Here is a 24,018-nt window from a genome sequence, read left to right on the forward strand (position 1 = left end):
TAAGCAAATTGTTAAACGCGCTTCTCGAATGCCGACTCTTAACGAGCGATAATAACTCGCGCAAATAACTGGCACGTCTTTAGAGGGCTAGTTTCTGCTCTCTCTCTCTCTCTCTCTCACCCCCCTCCCCCTATTTCTCTCACGCCGTCCACCCGGCCATTGTGTGTACGAGCACGAGAACACCAGGGAATTACAGTTAGCTCCTCGTCGTCTCTCTCCGCGGATTCTGAAGGGGTGTGCGTGTATGCTCGTTCGTATTAGAGCCGGTACAACGGTAGGGGTTCGCGATACTTACACCTTTAGGTATAGCCTGGTATTAATCGCGTGCACGACCAAGGGGTGCGCTCGAGTGGGCATTCGGAGCCCAGAGGACGTGTTTTGATATTGTAACGTTTGTATTAAATATCAAGTCGGAAGGGTGCCGCGCCTGTCTGAGCTTCGGCGCCGTTTATTAGGACTTCATTAGTCGTCCCTTGATCCCTTCTCGCTTTCCAGCCCTAACACCCTTTCCCGACGATGCATCATCGATCGCGCGTGGAATTTTTCCGGACCGTTTCTATAGATCTCTGAAAAGACGTTGTTATTAGATTGTACACACATCTCTACACTCTAAATTGATATCACTAAATGTTTCGCTATCAGTGCACGAGTCGTAGTTTAGAGCAAATTATACTAGGAACGGAGAAGTTTGTTTTTAGCAAATAGGCAATAATTTTTCTAAACCGCTCTCTGTTTCGCTTAGCACTTTCAAAATATCAAATTATATTTTTACATTAAAAAAAAAACACGTAGAAGATTTGTATCGTGCTTGCTAAGAGCGACGTTTGCATATGTCTATAACAATCGGAAGTAGAAGGCAATCGTTTTGAAAATGTGTGTCTCCACTAAACTATTTTATTATATTATCTATAGTGTATGTACGGAATCTATGGCGAATGGGTCAAGGACGCATTTGTTCTGTGCTATCAAACTCACAGCGCCAGTAACTCATTATAACGTGCAATACGCCGCAGCTGTTTCTGAAAAGACTTCTCATGCATATCACTACATTAACGCGTAATAAGCAGCATAATTCTAGTAATGTGTTTTTTTTTTTTTTGTACTCTACGCCGAGTATGAAAGAAAGAGGTATGTTAAAAAATCTAATCTCGCGAATGGTCAGCGAGTTTTGCTAATTGAGGATCGATGAGCGAAGTGTTTTCAAATACGCGCAGACAGTTTGATACTTTTGGCAGCGCGCGTAGCCGCGAAAAAATGAGGAAGCTCGTTTACAAACGGGCAACAGAGCCTCGCTGACGCGACGGCTCAGACAGCACATTCATCATCCGTCCGACTTCTTCCACCCCGTTCGACTTATATAGCCGGCTTCTCCTTTCCCTTCTTGTTCTCCAGCAGCGGGGTGATCCTCCTCTCGGCGTCGTGACGTAATCAATTACCGACTCGCTGGAGGTTGCCGGCTTCTCCTACGCGAGACTTGTTCTGTCCTGATTTCTCATAACAGAATAAAGTATTCGCTATTCTATTTTGATTTGGTCCTGACTCACTCAAATGGGTCATTGCTTCATTATTCCTTTTTTACATCTCGTACCAACGCTATGATGATCTTCATTTTATAACACACTCAAAATAATCTCCAACTTTCTTTATTAAATTCCTAATGGGATATTTATATTAAATTGTAATATTATAATACAGAATAAATTGTGTGTATTTTTCATGCTATTGAGCATTCCTTGATGTACAATGTTATTAATAGAGAAACGAAGGATTCACAGAATATCATTTTGTTTTTATTAAAATAATTCAGTATAGATATTTCTGTGACATAAGTACTTTTATTTATACACGTTTGTTAATCACAGAAATACTAATTATTACTAGATAGTTTTTCGTGTACGGTATATGTATGGAACGAACGTAATTTACAAAAATCTAAAGAAAACAAGAGCAAAAGTGAAATACTACCAATTAGTATACATGCAAATATTTTGTCATTAAACTTAGCTCAATTATATCATTTAAAAATCTGCATATTCAAAACTTTTAAGCTAGACCGAAATTGTAAGATCTGTAAAACTATCTATTATTTGCAAAACTTGAAATGCAGCTTTCGCCATAAGATAATAAATACCAAAGATCAGTGTCCATGTTATAACATTTAATGCGAATCTCACACGATTAATGAAATGCTGATGAGTCACATTGAATCCTTAATACTGATCAGTATTTTTATAACCTTTATACACAATTATTGACAATATTTCAGCTCAATTTTCTATATATATTACGAACCTTAACAGTCAGTAATATTGTCAGTATTCGTTGATATATTGATTCAATAATACTGTCAGTATCAACGAATACTGACAATGTTATTGATGGTAATCCGAATTTATTTATTCTTGAGCATGAGTACCATTGTAAGGGATACTGATGTTCGAAAATAAAGAAATCTAGCTTACTGTCAATATTTTACACCAATCCATCAATATTAACTACATACGATCAATAATATTGTCAGCATTTGTCGATACCGACAGTATTATTAAACGTGTAAGGTCCCTATACGAACAGTCTGCGAAGAAATAAAGTTTTGATGGTGTTGCCCAGAGTGCAGCGAAAACTACAAAGATATGATATATATTCTCCACAACTCCTCACTTATTCCGTAACCGTCCTTTTCTTTGTGCGTTAAAGAAAATATAAAAGATATATATTCTACAAAATTTGATAAAATAAGTTTCCAGTAGTATTGAAACTAAACACTTAAGGCTCGATCTTTCCATCGCGTATAAAAGTAAAAGTGTTCCATAGAATTTCTCAATTCAGATCTAACCATGGTGGAAGAAACCATGGATCTAACAAGCTCAATATAGAGGAGAGTCTCGAGTACTTTTCAGACTTACACTGCAATAGTTCAAAAGTCAAATTTGGAACGTTTCCCATCCATTTAGCGCGACAATTTGTATATCAATGACACGAATCGATCGAATTTGGTTCAACGTGGAAACACCATTCGCCGATTCGCAAGCTCCTTCGTCGACCATTGTCGCGGGTCATTGTGCATCATTGTATCGAGTTCCACAGAAGTTGTGGAGTTGAGAACAAGCGGCAGTCTATCGTGCGGTCGATATAGTGCCCTTCAAAGTGTGATGGCAAACGCTTACGGGCGACAGTTAAAATCGGTTCAACTTAGAGCGCCGTCGGTGGTCGCGCTCGCCAAGGCGTCTCAATCATCTTTGCAGAAATGCGTTTCCGGGGGATGAATAAATGGGGAGAAGAGGGGGGGGGTGAGGAGATAGCGCGGGACGCCCTTCAAACCGACTCTTCAACTTTGGCGAGGAAGGTGTATCGAGAGATCGCCACTTGGGCTCGAGTGTTTCGCGCACGGCATGATGTTTCGGCACCACCGAGAGTGATCCCTCAAGAGGATGAAGAAATAGCGTATCTGCTAGATCACGTTGGAGTGTCATTTTACGCCAATTCATAGACTATTTATACAGCTTGTCAATCTGAACCCTCGTATTGTAGACCTAATTCTCTTGCAGCAGAATTAAATTAATGTAGAATATAATAAGAAGAAATAGAGCTACGAGCCTAACAATTCGTTAAATTATAAAATTGTTGGTAAATAAATTATGTCATTGCGTTAAAAATATCAAGTTTAATAAACACATAAAAATATATAAAGTTAAACATACGTTTCGACCTTTGTTAGGTCATTATCAATGTTATTAAAAATCGCAAGAATTGTTAACAAATACGAAGATATTATAAAATTATAAAAACATAAATTATGTATAAATATAAAAAAATAATTGGATGTGTAATCTCACTCGCATAATTGAGAAACATTTCGGTTCATCGCATTATTCTATTATCTTATAACAACTTATTAATTATAATTGTACTTCGATACAATTTTACAAGAAACAATCGCTATATTATTTCACAAACCACATAAGTGGACGATTTGCGTTATTTTATGGACTCTTACTGACGTTCCGAAATGTTTCTCAATTATGCGAGTGAGATTACACATCCAATTATTTTTTTTATATATTTATACATAATTTATGTTTTTATAATTTTATAATATCTTCGTATTTGTTAACAATTCTTGCGATTTTTAATAACATTGATAATGACCTAACAAAGGTCGAAACGTATGTTTAACTTTATATATTTTTATGTGTTTATTAAACTTATATTTTTAACGTAATGACATAATTTATTTACCAACAATTTTATAATTTAACGAATTTTTAGGCTCGTAGCTCTATTTCTTCTTATTATTTTTTAAATTTATTGAGTATAATTATTTATTAATGTAGAATGTTAGGAAGAACTTTGTTGCATTGTTCGATAATTAATCGCTGTCCAGAAGTTTAATCAGTAATACACCATTTAATAAAATTTTTCACGTATACCTATATTTCTCTAAAATCGATTTTTCATGATTCAATAAACGGTACTCCCTTGAATAAATGTAAAACGCGTCTCTAACTAAAATTCCTGGCTCATTTGATGTCCACTACACAATTAAATAGTATAATATGAAAAGAAATTCAATCGTAAGATACATTCATTAATCATAGATATACACACAATCGAATAAAAAAGGTGAGCATAAAGAATGGATATAGGAAAGCCCGATGAAGTCCTCCGCGAACTTTACGGTGTCAATGATACACTCTCGAGATAATTTATAGGATCTCATCGATACAGTGGATTACTGCGTGAAGTACCAACAAGTTGCCTAGAATTGGCTGCCCGCGCTTCGCCATAACGCTGCTCGCACAATGCGGAAAGTCGTGTGCATCATCGTACGCGACAGCATCTATTTTGTCGGTGAAATCGTCCGACGATAGAACTCCCTGTCCCTGTCTCTCTCTCTCTCTCTTTCTTTCGTTCGTTCTTCATGCTAGTTTCTCGCTCGTCGTCGTGGTATTGAGACGCCACGGACGACATGACGAGGGTCAGTCTACAGCACAACTGACCGTCAGGTAGAGGAGGAGGAAACCACGTAGAGAGTAGAGGGAAAAGTGGGAGCGCCATATGAATGCGACCGGCTACGATCGTCATAATGGCCTCATTGTTGCGGACATGTTTTCAAAATGAGGACCCTTACCTTAGCGGGGTGCGGCCCGCTTTTCCGTAGCCGGGGAGTATTATCGCGCGAACAGCACAGACACCGTGTCCCGCGCGAGGAGCATATAGGAGTGCACAATGAGGACTCGAGTATTTGTTGTGTCGTTGTTTGCAGCCAATCTGCTGCGCGCTTTGACCTGCAGCGACTCTTTTTCTCTATTCCCCTCTTCACTTTTTTCCTCCCCTTCTCTCTCTTTCTCCCTCTCTCGCTCGTTTTCTCTCCTTCGCTCTCTCCGTTGTCGGCACGACCTTTTTTTTTTTTTTCCGAAAAATGCGCTCCCGACAGTTATTAGCGTTATTAATGGCCATCCATTGACAACTCGATTCATCCTCGATCACCGATTTGTATCGAGGGGGAAAGATCGACTCTGGGGACAGATGTGTATAAGGATCTTGTTCCAGATCAAGGGATCTTCGATGATTTTGTGCCGTGACACTGTTACTACCTACATGCACATCCTTTAAGATGCTAACGAGATTTCGACTTGGCGATTAGTCGTAGGTGTCTCTCTATTTATGAGGTAGCAAATACTCGTTAATACCGAATAAATGGAGCGTGCAACTCGGCGAGCGGATGATGATAATAATTAATAACATGTCATCATTTGTGTTAAACGCACCAACATATTTTCGCCAAAACGTACAAGCACATTAATTTCGATTAGTAAACACAAGATCACTTGATTAGAAAGTGGCTCGATTATGTATACAAATGAAAAAATAAAGCGTCATTATATAACTAACGACTTATACCGAACGTGTTCGACAAGCGAACGATCTGATACCCCGCGGCGAGTCGAGGCGCTGTTCTGCCCCGGAAAGGTGAGCGTTTCCTGGTAAGTGGAGGGCTCCTCTTTCCGGGTCGAATTATCCAATTACCTGGAGGCCGGCCAGCTATATGCCGGTAAGGTCGGGGAACAGATCGGGGATCGGCGTGGTGCGGCGGCGGCAGCCGCACGAGACGGCCGCCGTGGCCCAAAGCGGACTGGACAAAGAGCCTCGTAAACGCGTTATTCCGCGCCAACGAGTCTGTCAGAGCCGCTGCTTCCCTCTGCTAGCGCGGTGTACCAAGAGGCCCAGACTGGACCGCGGGCAACTCTCTCTCTCTCTCTCTCGGGTACTACCGTAGCCGTCCCCTTGCGCGCGTGTCCGCCGAGTAAATCATCTCTGTATACATCCAGTATCTCAATATGTCATCAACAGCAATGAACTCATACTCCTTTTACGATTAAAAAAAAAGGAAGATTTTATGCATTTTCAATGTAGTCTTATGTGATTTTATCATGTAAAATATGATCAAAATTTCTTTTTTCACACACGTGTGAGATGACATTTTTAAATACGTGAATTGGGGATGTGTCTTTATGAGTTATACGACTTTGTTTTCTACTATTATATGTATAAATCAATATTTATCATTGGTTGAGTGACACATTCAGAATTGAGGTTTGTAGACTGATGATTAAAATTTGATGAATCAGAAAATTGTAATTTTAATTCGTTTCGTTTGATTAAATTTTAATCTTCATTTTGCAATTCTCAATATTTAATGTGTAATCTGATATGATCTTCATAAAGGTTACATAATGTAATGAATGAATTGTACTGAACAAGTGTCTAATGATTATTGTGTCATCTTTCGTAGACTGATACAGCGAATTCAATTGAATAGAAAAGTCTTTTACCGTTTCGCGAGTTTTTCAATAATTAAGAAGAAACGTTTAAATAACAAATAATACGTAACGCTGGATACCTTTTCTTGTCGCATTACGGATGCAAGTTGACTTTCAGATTTTTATTAATTAATTTTTCATTAATTATTGAGAAATCTACAAAGAATTTTTCTACTTGCAAGGAGAGGATACAGTGAACTCGTTATAGATTTTGATCTTCAACACGATAATCTACATTGAAAATAAGTTACGACGTGTTTTGTTGAATGAAACTTGTAAATTGTTTTTAACATATATGAAAAAGCCCCACTCTAATTATATGAAAAATTAGATTCCGATAAAATAAGTTAGTTTCCATATAATCACCATAAAGTGACACGGTAATTACCAGCCACCTGTAAATTAGTTTGTTTTGAGAAATCTCGATAAATTAATGGTCTTTTTAAAATATTAATGAAAGATAAAGACATGTTGATTTAATTTCAGGTTTACTTATTTAATTAGAACTTCTGCTTTTAGAATAAAGACTTCATACTTTTTAAATATATAGATATATTATCGACAAAGCGGACGTAAATTTTTGCATGAAAGTTCATTCCTCTACCCAATTGCTGCATTTTCCTTTTTAATCTAACACCCATCTCGCTTATCCTTAAATCGGGGGAATTCGAAGAAACTCGGAAACACCGGTCATCGATATTTCCGTTAAATAAACGAACTCGCGGTACACAACGGTATCGAGGAACATGTGTTCGGTCGTGTAATCCGCGCGACCGGCGATTTTGAGGAGAAAAAAAAAAGAGAGGAAGCTTAATCGCGATCGACGCACAAGGGAGAGATTTTCGAATCCTCGTCGTACTATCCGCGGGAGCCCCCTCCGTTTTTTCGACGGTTATTACCGAAAAATGCAGGAAGGGTCCTCGGCCAGAGGAACGTAGACGTAGGCCGAGGGTCGACGTACATGTGCCACCAGGAAATAAGGCGCCGTGAGGGCCCCTTTAACAGAGGCGTACTACAACACAATCGTACAAAGTGCACAATGACATCGGCTGGTTGGTCGGCATTGTGGTCGCGCACCGCTTGTTCCCATGGGAGTGCGATGCCCATGGGGATTGTGACATAATTAGATCTACGTATCGGAATGATCAGCTGTGGGAATAATGCGACAGCGCCGTCGATCTACACGGGGATCTACGTCCAATGCAAATGGAGCACGGGATACACACTATTAAATCACGAACTGCATTCAACGCGTCGGTACCTCGTAAACAAATTTTCACCGTTCATGTCCGCACGAACAACTGATAGACTTCAGTTTATTACGGTTCTAAACAACAAAGTGAAATATACAAACGGGCGTGCGAATTTATTAGAATATTTATCTTCATAGGTCAACGCTTAGTTGATTTGCTCACTCTTTTGTAATTTTCATCTCGTTTCAAGGACCGTAATAAGCTAAACGTTACGCCGTAGAAAAGTTTTTATCCACATGGAAAATTTAAATTCTAGGCAGTATTTTACATATTTAAAAATGAATCATTAATATCTGCAGAAATAGGTTTATACTCTAAATCTAAATATTTAAGGTAAATGTACCGGTTATTGGACAGTTAAGGAATTGCACGACGAAATCATTTATTTAAACTTTAGAAACATTAAAATTTTAGTTTATTACACATGCTTAGTAAGAATGGATGTTTTCTGAAACTAAATCCATTATCACATATGTTATTTGCGTTTATTATAAATTGTATTTAGTCATAAATATAATATGATTCAAATGTCCTAATTATTGGACAAAAAATGTAACGTATCTCTGTGTCCACAAAAGTATGACCCAATTATTGGATAAATAATAAGCAATTTTCTTATTATAGAAGAGAATCGCATTTTACTTACTTATCAATCAAGATTGTTCAAAAAAGTTTATCGAAATTGTAATTAGTGAAGTTTTATATAAAGTTTTATATGTAATATATACAAAATACGTTTGCAGTAGACAGGTACGCTAAGGAATGTCCAATAATTGATACACGCATATATGTGAATGTCCTCATAAATGGACGATTGTCCATAAACAAAATTTTTTTTACAAAAGTATCATTTTTAATATGAATAAATTAATATAATACTTAATTTCTAAATAATATGAAAAATTTCTTAAAAATTTATTTAGAGTAACACCCTTAATATTTAAAATTGTCACAATTTGTCCAACAATTGGGTCGTGTCCACGAACTGGTATTACCTTATTATATACATATAATAAAGAAACATCTCTATGTATAGATCGTTCAACTTTGTCGCTACAAAGAAGCTTGAATTAATATCTACAGGAGAACGAATATAAATTCGTGCAGTGGGCAATCGGTATGTGGGAAAATATTTCGAGACGGCTCGATGCTTCTATATTTTCTATAACAATCTGGTCATAATACGCGCAAAATGTCGATACAGAAGAGGAATGATGAAGAGTGCAACGATTAGATTCGAGGGAATCGCAGGTGCGGTTTATTTGGCCTTGTTATGAAAATGAGAATGTGGGTCGGGCCACGTTCGAAGATTGGTCCGGCAGTCAGGGCCTCGAGCAGGTGTGCGGGTGGAATCGTTATTATTGTGCACGAGGGAGGACGGTTCTGTGCTTCAGAGTCTGAAGTGGCATGCCTCTCGAGTCCTTTTCGGACGGAAAAAAAAAAAGAGAAGATTTTCGGCGGCATGTAAGTACGTTTGAGGACGTCGGAGAGCGAGATGATGGGGAAGAGAAAGGATGAAAAAATATACAGGAAGAGAAGGAGATCCAGATCGAATAAATCCTAATACAGTGTATGCAGAAACGAACTTGCGGAGGAATCAAATGAAAATGCTGCCAGAGTACTTCAAATGACGTCATTATATCACGCGGCGGGTGATGATTTTTCCCGATTTTATTCACTCCTGTTTGCCGTTCGTTGCCCTGTTTCGCGAAGAAATGAAGAAATAACCGTTTATGCCGACTGTTCCGCGGAAACTGACACACGGACAGAATTTCGTCAAGAAGAGGTAAACAATCCCGCGGGAAACACGTTGAGAATCCTTTAAACTCGAATCCTCTACGAATTTTGCGATACGTGAAAAGCGCGTTTCCGCGAATACCGCATATTTTGTCACGAGAAAACAGATTCGACGTGTAACGAAATTATTACAAAAGCATTGCGCTACAATCGCGTACATCATTGATGAACCAATATAAATCAGGTATCCGTTTTACCGAGAGGCTTATGGGGTACCATTGAGAGATCCTTTCGCCATCCGCGGTGTACAATGGCGAACCGATGTAATCTCCGGAAACATTTAGGGGAAAATTAGGTCGACAGTTGCTCGTGTACCCATGGGTAAGGACTAGCCCCGTTTGTAATCTGTCAAAATATTTATTTAGCGCGATATTCCTTCTTAAGAAAAAGTACTTTTCTTCATGAAAAGAGTGATCTTACGAAAGTATCTACGAAAATTTAGACAGAAATCTAGAAATAATATTGTTACTATCAAAATAATTACGTGGTAATCTCAAGCATGATGATGAACCAGTACTGCAAAAAGTTTCGACATTCCAATAACCTGCTTGAGAATAATTATACGTTTGATGCTATACAACAAAATTATTTTCAGATCTGTATTCTCTTTAATTGTGAATTTTCTCGCTTCTGATGTCAATCTGAGATAATGACGGTGAGAACAAACAAGGAGTTTTAACTGACGAGTAATCGTATCGTGCGAGTTGTGTTCAAAGAATTGAGATTTTCATTTCACTTGATAACTGTAACGCCACGTTCGTGCACGGATTATTAATTTTCTACATTATGTAATACTCTTTTTAACTATCTCCATCCTAATTTTTTCGCACAGCGTCGCGACCACACAGATACATATGTAATATTCTTTCAGAAAAATCCAAGGCATTAGCGTAGCAACGTAAATGACCGCACTTTTACGTGACATGACATTTACGATGATACGTCGATTAGCGAATTCGCCGTAAGTCAAGGAGACGGTGAAACGTGAAGGAATTTCCAACGCTGGCTTAACCGCGTTTATCCTCTCAAACGCTTTCGAGGCTCGTCTCGTCGATTAACGTCATGCCTGCGTGAGCTCGTTCCGGGGACGGACAAAAGCGACGCCGCCCGCCGATCCCGTCGCCGATGTCGGCGACGGTGTCGTCGTCGTCGTCGACGTCGTCGTAGTCGTCATCGTCGTCGTCGTCGTCGTCGTCGTCGCGGCAGCTTTTCACACCGTCTCCATTTTCTCGCCGTCACCCTCGGCAGCGAGAGAGAGAGAGAGAGAGAGAGAGAGAGAGAGAGAGAGAGAGAGGGCGCGGTTTATATGACAGTTTTTTGTTTCCCCGTCGGGACTACATAGTTAGGACGGAATAATGCATACGCGCGCGAGCGCGAAAGAACGATGAGTAATGCGAGAGGATCTCTAATGGCTTAAGATATCTCGGAGATATCTGCGGAAGGCATTAGAGAATACTTTCCTCAATCGCATCTTTGCGCGTTTTATCGTTGATGTTTATTTACTCGCTTCTCGCCGACTCAAACGAGAAGCAAGTAGATAAACATGTGAAACGCGAATTTGTCAATAGAAGCTGAAAAATGTGCAATGAGAATTTGTCAATAGACGAACAAACAGTTACCTCACGAAAATAAACTTTTTCCGAAAAATCCATGTACACGGTTGAAAATTATTTTTAATTTCGCAAAGCTTTTGTTTAAAAAAATACCTCCATATGTATTTTTCTATAACCAGAATCAAGTGTGTTAATTTTATTTTAATCGTGCTTTTTATTTCGTAAGGCGTATATGTACTTTCTCATCTCATGTAAAATCAATACACTTATCTTAATTTAAGTTATACATGTGATTTAAGCTCCGTGACTCAAATCGAAGAGGTACTACCGCAAGTGTTTTGCAACAGTTTCAGCGGCGCAGAATGTTGAGAACAAATAGTTTCACGAAGGACTCGTGAAAACTTGGCGGCAGAATCTAAAGTGCGGTCAAGTCTCGCCGTTTAGAGAGAATATCCAATCGCGCTTCGCCGTTCCTCCACGGTTCTCCCTCTTCCCCTTTGCCACTCTCCGGTGTTAAATCAGTGGAACGATCGGGACATTATTCGCGACGGCCGCGGAGAATCCATGAAATTCCCATAGCAATAGCTTCACGTCGTGACAATGGCTAGGGTCGTCGGGCCGCTCGTTCTTTTCTTTCGCTGCGTTAATGAGCTCCTGGCTTTAATGCCGTCTCGGTGGCACTTCCTTTTATTGGAGAATAGATAAATATAAGCGCGACAGTGTCTCTCTCGCTCTCTTCACATATTCGCAGACTATAGAAAAGAAACGAGATCTAAAGTCCATGTATCAGGGTATAAAACTTTGGTACTCTCCGAGACCATAATCGGTCTTGAGCCAACAAAATGCTGTATATAAAAGAAAACCACTGATTGAGATTCTTTGACTTATATTATGCCTCGATCCCGCTACGCGACGCGACTTCAAGATCGCCTTAGTCATCGGTAGTGACTGGTCGGGGATTTTTATGTAGAAGAGTAGTACTCTTCGTAAGGCTCGTGAGATGGTCGAACGTGGACTATGCGTCTTACATCAGACGTATTCGACTGTGAAATTCTCTCTTCAAACAGAAGCGGGTGGCTAGCACACATTTCGCGTTCGGTCCACCTCTCGGTGGAGGAACGTTAACGGGGGAGCTTCGTTCCGAAGAATTCGTAGTCGCAACGTGGTGGCACAATCGGGCCAAGCGGAGGACCCTGGAAAATCTACCACGTATCCAGTCCACGTACGAAATGCTTCGATAGATAGCTGTAAAAGCCGAGCGGCAATGGCGCGGCGCGGCGGCTGCTCCGCTCGCCTTCTTCGAGATCCCGTCGCTGCTACAGCAGAAAGAAACGGAGGGAAGAAGAGATGGAAGAAAGAGGCGCCCCGTCCGCCTGAAATAACGCGTATCTTCAGCGTTTTTCAACGGTGCCGCACAAGTGGAAACGACGACGACGACGACGACGACGATGACAGCGGTGGAGGAGTGCTCGATACTTCAGCAAGGGTATGAGAACGTTTGCGAGGTAACTACGAGGTAACTTCGGTAGCTCGGAGTGAATCGTGCGCGTAAGAGGATGTGCAAAATTATTGCGACGTGAAGCAAACGTTTCGATAGCTTATGGAAAAATAATGTTCTTTTTTTGCGGAAAATTGTAAGATGGGTTTAAGTAGTTTTTAAATTTGCTGTAAAACCTAATAAATAAAGATTGTTCTTCGACGATTCGCAGCTTAAATACTCGGCTCATTTTTCGCGTTATTCCATAACGCGGAGGGTGGTGGAATCTCAGACAATTTTTATCCAAGTACAATTTCGCGAGAAAGAGAAAAGACTAGTTTACATCGTGCAGTTTATTAATCTTGCAAAGGTTAATATTGTTGTTTTGCCATCAACTTTTCCCCCGACTATTAGTAAATAAAAAAAAATCATCGTCTGTCGCGTGAGAGATAAGAATTAATTGAATAAGAACCGTACAAGCTGTCGTCAACGAAGTGAAAGCGGGATCAAAAGCGGAGTTCTATCTGTTTTGAACGAACCGAGAACCGTTTTAAAGAGCGTACCTACCCTATTTCTCTCTCTCCCTTTCTCACGATTGCTTGCCCCGTCTTCCTGGCGTTTTCATATTTTTGCTCTTCCTCTTTCGCCGCAGTAACGTACGAAAGACGACTACGTATATTGAGGCTCCGAGGGAGAAAGGCCGGAGGGTGAAGAACCGCCCGGGGGTTGCCATCTACTCGGAATTCAGAAACGATCAATGCTTCGGGAGAGAACCCTCTTCCCTCTCCTCCTCCACCTCCTTCTCTTTCTCACCCTCTTTTTGTCTTTTTCTCTCTTGACTCGCCTTATCGAGAAAGAATGAAAAGGAAGAGAAAAACCGGGCGCTATCCTTTCTTATTCTTATTTCGCTGTCCCGTCACCCTCGCGCGCGCGCTCCCATCCCTTCGGCTTCGTCGTCGTGTCGTCCCTTATGCGTAAAAGCAGCTCCTGCACGAGGGTGGTTGATTCCTAGTCGGAGAAATGTCGTGCCGACAGTCGAATCCACGCGGTAAAACGGAAGCCGAACGATTTGCCAAACTTCCGGATTTCTTCAGAAGACGCGACGCCTTCCTTGCGCTGCCGCGTGAAGAGTTGCTGAGTGGATTTTCCGGCAGAAGCTATTACTTTTATCGCTTACTTGTACTTCCCATTTTAATAGGACTATATTTATAATATACTATTGATACTAATATTTACAAGATTTGGACTAGAAAATATATAAAACGATTTAACAGATATTTAATATACCGTTAGAACTATATATATTAATGTTATATATGATTAGTATTAGACTAGAATTCCATATAAAATTATATAGAGAGTTATTAATACATTAAAAAGAATATTAAAATAAATACAAAAATATATAAATATCTAATCTTCGGTAAATATATGTATATATATTATAATTTCTTAGTTATTTCTGTTCGTCCCGATTTTTAAATTATTCATATCGCTTTTTAAAAAGTAGGTGATGAAATTATTTTTCCATAAATAAGTATATACTATATACGGTACATTATATGCAAAAACAAGCAAATATTATTTGAATGATAAACAAAGGAATGTATGAAACAATTGCGAAAGCACGCTTCGCGTTTCGGAAATTTGATCGCTAAGTTACGCGCGCGATTACTCGCGACAAGTACTAGGTGCGCCTCGCTCGTTTTACGCGACGGAGCAGGACAAATGTGCGGAAACGCGACGATTTGCCAAACTTTGGAAACTCTCGTCAGGAATTACGGCTAAGAGACCATCGTTAGTTCGAAAGTTGCAGAACGCTGTTTGAAGCGTTAACCCTCCCAACGGTCGTGAAAACTTTGTTAAATACTATCTCGTAGATATTCCACACCGGAAATGCCGTCAAGTGGCTTTGCGATTCTGTAGATGAGGAAAGGAGACAGTTACGGAATAGATGGAAATTATATGGAATCACGATATTTTGTGCAGTTTGTGCTAGCATTTTGGGAGTGATCGTCAAAATTACTTCTTCACAGTCTGCCTATAGGCGCGTTTCATCATTGTAAGATTAACTTTAATTTCGGTTCAACTTACTCTCTGTTTATGTTTTTCGAATATTTAGAGTTAACTTAAATAAAGTTAATCTTAGATTAGCGAAACTTTAGTGGGCTTTAGACGTTCTAACATGATCACATGTTTATTTCGTTGTCCTAAAAGCTGTATTTCAGTCTTGCAGATAGCGGATAGTTTTACAGATGTCTACTCTTTACGTAATTCTGAGAAGCAAGTTGGTATTAATTTTGTAACTTCAATATCGCTTGGAAACTTTTAATTAATGTGACTTTTAAGTGATGTGATTAAACCAAATTTGATAACAAAATGTTTGTATCCGACATGTAAAGTTGTATTATATTCATATATTGGTTGATGATATTTCCTATATCTCTCCTCCTATATTTTATAATCGCATCTCTTTTTCTCTCTTCATTTAAATTGTGTTCATTCTGTGTACTTAAAGAACTTTCATCTAGAGCATATTTGGTAACACTCTATGGCTAACAAACTTGTAGTAAAATGTTACATAAGTATCTACCGAGTTATTTCAATAAAATAAAATGATATTCTCCTCTTTTCCTCTAAAAGTTGTTCGCGAATATGCGGCGAAAAAGTTCATGAAGAATGCGTAAGTCTGTTGTAAAGTCTGTTCGGCATAATTCTTAACAAAGTGTGTCGTGTAAAAATTCTTCATGATACCGAATTAATTTATGTGACAAATATGTGCGGAATGACATAAGAATGATGAAGAAAACAGTAGCAAGCTGTTTGTTTACAAATTATAATTTATATCAACGGCAATTAATTAACATACGATTAATTTGATAAAGTTACACACAAGACAAACAACGTAAAGTATTGTTTATCACTTCAAAGGTAACCAGTCGGATAAACTTTCTGTATTTTGTAGAAATACTGTGAATCATAGTGGCTAAACTTGAATTTACGTAATGCATACTAATGAAACGCCTTTATCAATTATGTGATAAAGAGCTATTCTATTTTTACAAATCAAATAATATCTACTGCTTTATATAAATTGTAAAAATACACATACATAATAGAAACAACGATTATTTTTTTAAATTATTCGCGCGGATTCGTTTTAATTAACAATTTAATTCCAAAATATCCAGAAATTATTTCTATTGAATCTTTTCTCTCGTGTAATAATTTTCAAACTAAAAATAATTTTTCCGCTTAATGTTATAATATACCACAGAAAAATCGTGATAAAAATGCCTCCTTCCCACGCCATTCTAATTACTACATCTCGTAATAGCTTTAATGTTTTGCTTTGATGATTCTGAGAGATGAATGAGCTTTAATAATCAATATTCTTTATATATACTTTTATTACAACAAAATAATAATTATATATATAATCCTATTGTCAAACGTCGTATATCGTCAGAAATATAAAATATTCGCTGAATTGTAAAATATTATGCACGTTAAATCGTTGCAGTGGTTAAATTGCACAAGTCTGCAAGGAGGTAAGACAAGTTACAAGTCGCTCATTTTTCTCGACGAAAAAATAATGAAAAAAAGTAAGCACCTAATTCGCTACTGGAGTACCTTGACTTGGGCGTAATACGTCGTCTACAATACACGAAGCGAGAAGTAAGAGTAAGAAATTGATCAATCACGGTCGATTATTATTCTTCTCATATTCGACTTTGATTGGTCAATTTCTTACTTTTACTTCTTACTCCGGGTATTGTGGACGACGCATAAAGTAGGTAAAGGTTGGACAGGACGTTTCTGTGGTACCCTTGCGCGATTCCGTCAGGAAAATGAGGAGAGGAGGATTTGTCATCGCCTGCGAGGCGCGAGACCGGAAATACGATTTGTACGTGCAATCGATCAAAACAAACCTTCGTCTCATGGCACCGTAGTGGCGCGGCTGTGGCAACGGTCGCTCTATCCGAGGCGATGCGATGAGCTAACGCCAACTTAACGCTACACACCCCACTGAGCCGCACTCGGTCAGATAACTCGTGGATTTTCAAGCACTCTGCAGACTCTCCAATCGCTTCCTCACTTGTGGATTCCGCCGCCGCGGTGGTTAATTCGCACAGAGAACCTTCGCGGAATTTTTCACGCAAAAGGAATCTAAATCGTCGGATCGTTACACTTGGAATGCTTGGATATAAGGGGCAACAATTTTTAGATTTTTATAATCACACGACATGAAATAACAAATATATCTTATTTATATGTATATCATTTTACACAATATAATAATATTTATCTATATGTATAATTCCACTGTTAAAGCTTCGTTTAGCTTTAGCTGTTTTACTGGAAATATAAAACATTTTTGTTTACTATATAAAGAATTACACGAGAGTGAAGAAGTCAATTTCAACAAACAACTAATAGAAATCTCGTATTAAAGATTAATTTCACGAATTGCAAAGTGATACAGATCTTTTTGATCCAGTTTATTATGACTTAATTAATGATTTTTAATTATAAAACTCTATATGTATCATTTATATCACTATTGTTAATATGGAGCTTGATACTATATTTTTTCTAAAATCTTCTACTTATTTATTTATCTTTAAAGAGTTTTATAGATTTGATATAATTGTTTCAATTAATTTAACATGACGGCAGTAATTATTTTAATTATTCAATTTTTTAATGAACTACAAAAGATGAAAGATTCGATCATTAGAACTTTGCGACTATTTCATATTGTTAATACGTACTGAAGAGAATCGAAATCCAGAATCAAAATGTATGCTATTTAAAATTTTGTATATGTATTAATTATTGTTGAAAATACACAATAATTTAAGCACTGCTAATTGGATTGATTCATACCAGCTTTCCTTCTACATTTGTTTCATCATTTTCAGAGCTTTTTAGTATTAAATTAAATTTATTATTATTGTTAGATATGGTATTATTTGCAATTCATTGTTTAATATATATATAAGTTGTACATAATTAAGGAAATTTGGGGGGAAAGGAGGTCAATAGAAAACAATTATTTTCAATAAATTGTTAAAGTAAACCCTGTGGTAGTACTAGTTTTTATGCGTTGCATGCGTCTAAAGTTTGTAGAATTGAAATCCTTTATAGAGAACCGTTAATAAATAAATTATTTCTATGAAACACAAACAAAATTGTTTTGGAATATGTGAGAAAAAATTGATTGAAATTGATACAATTGATTACAAACTTGATGTGTTCGTTCTATCCGCAAAAAAACAAATAGAATACGTTACAATACGGATACAATAATCACAAAAGATTCAATAATATTGTGACTAATATATAATATAAATATACAAAAAAGAGTGAACATACTGTTATTATTTTTGACTATCTTGAATTATTCAAATTTTAATTGTTAATACTCGTATAATAACTTACGTAATTTAATATAATAAAGAAAATATTTATTTATTTTTTCAATGTGTTCTCGATTTTTCTAAATTTATAAGGACCACACATATAGAATATATATCCATTGATAAAATCATTAATATGTTCTGCCAAAAATCAGTATGTTATAATTATGATACATCAAAAGACGAACGAAACAAAATTACTAAAGATTAAGGGGAGAAAGTGTGCGAGTTATTGAATAAAGACGTCACGTTTAGATGCTCCTCTTTAGCTTGGTGTTTTAACTAAGTTAAACAATGACTATCGGAATGTCAAGAGATAGAAATTATGATCTCGCGACGGAGCAGCGAAAGATCCCGCGGAAGGAACAAATCGGTGGATCCGAAGGACACGACGAGGCGGACGAGGTACGTGAGGACTGAGAACTGGAAGGCGTAAGAGAATGGAAATCAATACGTGAAGTGAGCAGCCAGTTTCAGGCAGAAGTTGCCGGCTTTAGAAAGCTTTGAGACGTCGTCTGCCCATCCTCTTCGGACCCTTGTGTTAAGAGAGCTCGAACAGGGATGGGCGAGAGCGAAGGAAGCGCCAGTGACAGAAAGTTAGAGGAAGCGAGAAGGAACGGGGGTGAGTATACGAGAGAACAAGAAAGAGAGAGTGGGTGGGAGGGAGGGAGAGACGAGAGGTTCCATTCAGGACTAATGGGGTTAAACGCCTTAGCCATCAACCGAACGCCTCCCTCTTGATTCTCGGACGTTTCGATTCGTCCGGGGCTAGAATTCGAATTATCCGTAATATCTCCGAACATAGTTTACGTTCGCCGAGACGTCGTCTCGCGAATTAATAGAAGTGTGTGCGCGCGAGTAAAAAAAAACTGGCGGACACGGTATGAATTATCTCAGGAACGTTCTTAACTTTATCACGATGCTGCCCCTTTACGCTTTAAGTGCTGATTTGAAAATTCCTTATTTAAATCTTAAAGCTTAAGCCTTAAGATCCCTTTCATCAATCTAAGTCTTTCCACAATCTTGCTTTAAGAAATTGACCAATCATATATAAGCAGTCGATTATTTTTCTCATATTCGACGCTATTTTATAGAGGTACGTAAGTGTTGGCATCGTTATAATGTAAAATGTCGTAAAAGCAAAACGCCAATCGCAGAAACAGAATTCGTTGCACGTATGGTGGGTTATGTGCCATCGGCATTTCGTAGTCATCGTCCAGAAGTCGTTAAGTTTTATGCTTTTTGAAGGGAGAGGACAAGAGAGAGAGAGAAAAAGAGAGTTCCGCCTTCGTAAAGGTTTTATCATAATCGTTCCCGTGATGGCCCGTCATAATGGAATGCCGGATTAGAAAATGACATATGATCGAAGATCGACATAAAGGGATCTTTTTGATATACTTTTGGGGATCACGATGGGTTTTCGCGCGTCTTAATTTTCTGATCGCATACGCAACTTTGGAGACTGTGATTTTTTTTTATCTCGTCCTGTACCATAACTCTAAATTATTAGATTATGAATAATAATTCTGGATTTATTTTAACATTACGAATTAAAGAATTGCAAGCTCAACATTCGATTCGATATTTTCGATATTATTCTTCCTACAGTTATGAACTTGTTGATAACCTTTCACATATATATTGTTCGTTTTGTTTTTCAAAATGATCTCTATAGTTGTGCATATCGATAAACATTGAAATTCTACAATTTTACAATTGGAAAACTTACCTTTGTGTGCCATGTCGTCAGCAGTGACCGAAGCTATGAGGCCGGTTGCGCCCGGCCATGGAGCGACCGCAGCGCCCAGTTGCTGCGAAGGCAGAATCTTCGGGCCTTTGAACACTTCTCGTTCACTGAAACCCATAATTAATATTGTTAAAGAAAATCTCAATCTCGTACGTAGCACACACACACACACACACACACACACACACAAATAACAATAATGTCTTTCCGTCTCAAAAACTAGATTATCAGACCAATTCGTTTGATTGAGAAAGCAAAAGGTAGTACCTAGACTATCTCAAGACTTAAATATAAAACCAGCGAGATGCACGTTAGTAAACACAACTACAAAATAACTTTTGGCAATCAGTAACATGAAAAATGGTGCTTGTACCGAAGATACTTGACGGTTTCAATGACCCACTCAAACTATCCCATATCAAACGTCGTAGTTAATTCGGCGCCCGCGACGTATGCTCGAAATTTGTATGTATCTTTGACACCTGTGTAAATCTGCGTCATTTGCATATCGCGGTCGCATATGCGTTGCTTTGGACAGACAAATAAACCGATCTCTTCCCGCGCTGTTACGCTAAACCGCGCGGTTCCTATCCTACCGCAATGTATCATACAATCTACTTTAACCTTGCGTTTTACAAGCACGCAAGAAAAAAAGATATATATATAAATATATAAATCATTACAGATCTTTCTGTCAACAGATATTGAAGAACAAACAAAACTTGAAGAAAAATTAATGGCGATTGTATCTATTGTACGAAATATAAATATACAAATACATTAAATCATGTAGAAATATAAAACAAGATTTAAAAAATTTCAGAGAAATTAAAATTCGAAGAGATAAATAAAAATCTTTTAGAAATAGAGAGATTAAGACTTACCAACAATAACAAATTTCAATGTAAAAAAAAGGACATGTAAGAGTCAACGCGGATGTCGGTGTGTAAAATTATAAAATTTTAATTATATAATATTAAATTTACATTAAGAAAATCGAGATGATAATATCATAAAGTTTACGTTATTACATGTTTCAGCTACCTTCTTAAGTTCTTAGCTATTTTGAACATCTCCAGATGTACAAAATAGATCGATTAAGGAAATGCAATAATATCTTTGCAGTTCTTATGCTGAATAACTCCAGAGACCACAGAATTGTCCAGAGAACGATTGAAAGACCGTAAAGCGAAAGATTCTAGAAATTGTGAACTTTAATACACCAAAAAGTGAAAGCAAAAAACTATAATGTTCTATACAATCGAGTAATCTTTGTGAATTAAATAGACTCACTATTAAAACTGCAAACAACGCACAGAGAAACTTTAAATGGAAAATTTGTCAAATATTTTAAGTCAATGAAAAAGTTACAAAGTAAAATTTCTCAAATTATTAAAATGAACGTCAATTCATCGCAGACAGACGCTGACTAAGAAAACAATCATGATAGCGCAGGTTTTGTTTTGTTTATAATAAGAAAATAAGCAAGGTAAAGAGACCCTCTATATCTCTGTTTGGTTTTCCTATTATTATTACTTTTTTTATTATACGTATTGTCCTGCACCAAAGTCCTACTTAGTAATAATAATTCTTAGTAATTTTACGATATTTATGTTATTTAGCAGCAGAGCTGTTTGTTAATAATTGCATGCACTATTATACGATACCAGTCGGTATTCTATACAGTTCTCAAATACAAAGAACGTAAATCATCTCTGAAACAAATGGAATTGTCTCGAACGTCGTAACATTGACACGCGGTATTAAGTGTTTTAAATAATTACCGAGACTCACGCTCGTTGAAGATGTGAACTACTCGCAAATGTAGCACCCTCCATATATTTTTCACTACTACAGACAGAAAAAAAAGAGAATGAAGTGAGAGTTGGTGGTACTAGAGGGAATGAGAATGGAGCTAAGCGCGATAATTAGTGTCGGAGTTAGTCGGCTGAAAGCGTACGTTGTATCACTCCATACATAAAAAGTATATGAGAAGCTATAAGAAGACAAACAGTTTGTGGAAGGAATTTAAATGCAGAGGGTAAAAATCATATCAAATCGTTAACGGCATTGCAAAATACATTATAAAAATTAAAAGTAATCTCCAGAAGTTTCACTTACAGATGCTTCCATTACATTTACTTTGATTATAAATCGAAATCAATTTTAAATGTCTTTAATGTGAAACATGCTTTATATGTTATAAGCAACTCGAGAAGGGTAACCGATAACTCACGCAGCGCATAAAATGAGAAATAATTCTCAAGTTTGAAGTTGTGACAAAGGATGATACTCATAGTCGGACCTCATATTTAAGATCGTCTTAAATACATTAAGATTTATCATGAACCAATCAGAGTCGCGTATTAGTATCTTAAAACATTAAACTTAAGACAGTCTTAAAATAATAACGCACTAAAATACAGCTCAAAGATACTATATTTGATGTCAACTCCAAATCGAATAAAACAGTAAGTATATGTATTGCATTTAGTTTAAATAATATTTTATTGGAGAGATATCCTATTCACATATGGTATTACTTCACCAATACGCAAAATGAGATATATGTTTTTTTTACAGCAGAAGAAAAATGCCAATACCGACAAAGACATCTCTTTCACAGGGATGTTTATGCAAGGCTCATTGAATCGAATCAAATTCACGTTATAATTTATAAGACGATTCCCTTCCGGTTATCGCGATGGAATTCAATGCGAGGCAGCACAAGTGTCTGCACAGGACACTTCTGCCTTTTTCCCCTTTCATTATCCACGATGCTCTTTGCGCTACAATACGAGAGGAACGCTTCCTTGTGCTAAGAAGACGGCGCGGGAGATGAAATACAGAGGAAAAGAGGAAAGAGCTGCACCAGAGGCGCGAAAAGCATACGTTTATGTATATACGAGAGAAAGAGCGAGAGAAACGAGTAGGAGTGGAAAGAGAGAGAGAGAGAGAGAGAGAGAGGTTAGAACGCATCGCATTCGCATATTGTGCAAGAGGATTACCTCGGATTATGCCCGACTGAGCGCAAACAGGATCACGTCACTTCTGTTTGCAAGACGCCAAGCTGTCGATTTAGTGAACTCAAACTCGATTCTATCTCGCGTGGAATCGCCAGCGGAACAGCGATTTTCCGAGAAACTTTTTTTTATTAATCGTACGTGATTTAAGTGCGGTAAAATTAAATATTGCACAATGTAGACTTATTACATGCACGATCAACTTTTTAAAATTCTCTTTCAATTATAAAACAATGTAATTAATGCGAAACACTACTGTGGCTTTTAATAAGTTGTAATCATAACAAATATCAATGTCTAATTATTATAGAGAAATATTGCTTTTCTTATTTTTCCTTTCATTCAAGTATTTCTTTTCCAAATCAAGAACATGCCATTTTTCAGATAATTTAATTAACATTAAATGTTTTTACTATTCCTTGGTTAATTAATTTTTTATTAAATTAAGAATATATCATTGCCAATTAAGTGTCAAATGTTTCTTATGATCGCATTAACCGTGAAACGGGATTCTTCTAAATTTTGGATGATTTGCAGAAAATCCATGGAAACAAATTAACAACTCAACTAATTGTTTGAAGAAACAAATTATTGAAAACGTTGAGCAAATAGAGGAACTCTTGAACTTCTTGAACTGAAATTAAAATTTTCCAAACTGTCAGAGGTCGTTCGCTGCTGATCTAACAAAAATGAGACGTGGAGAACAAAGTTAGGGCGGAAGCACGAAGTCATGCAAACGCATAATGCATAAGAAAATGATCCAATTAAAGGTTCATTTCCTTTATTTCCTTCCTTTCTATAAAATAAAAGATTCTGATTAGTTGATTTTTTCGCCTTTGTTACATAAGAATCTGTACTGCTGCGCGTCCTTAACGCGTAGTTATCGCGGAACAAATTCGAACACTTGAACGCTCCGTAACG

At 37.5% G+C, this 24,018-nt stretch overlaps 1 protein-coding gene across 1 annotated transcript in view; it reads right to left on the reverse strand.

The window, feature by feature from the left end:
* The window catches only part of LOC108780946 (paired box protein Pax-6), an 87,272-nt gene extending 67,189 nt beyond the window's left edge, over window positions 1–20,083 (reverse strand). Inside the window, exon 1 of the mRNA XM_018548798.1 lies at window positions 20,057–20,083. Within this exon, the coding sequence (XP_018404300.1) occupies window positions 20,057–20,069 (13 nt within the window). The 5' untranslated portion in view covers window positions 20,070–20,083. The remainder of the gene's footprint in view (window positions 1–20,056) is intronic.
* Window positions 20,084–24,018: the final 3,935 nt, after the last annotated feature.

Source organism: Cyphomyrmex costatus, unplaced genomic scaffold (genome assembly GCF_001594065.2).
Source record: "Cyphomyrmex costatus isolate MS0001 unplaced genomic scaffold, Ccosl1.0 scaffold123, whole genome shotgun sequence".
In the NCBI taxonomy this organism is placed as follows: domain Eukaryota; kingdom Metazoa; phylum Arthropoda; class Insecta; order Hymenoptera; family Formicidae; genus Cyphomyrmex; species Cyphomyrmex costatus.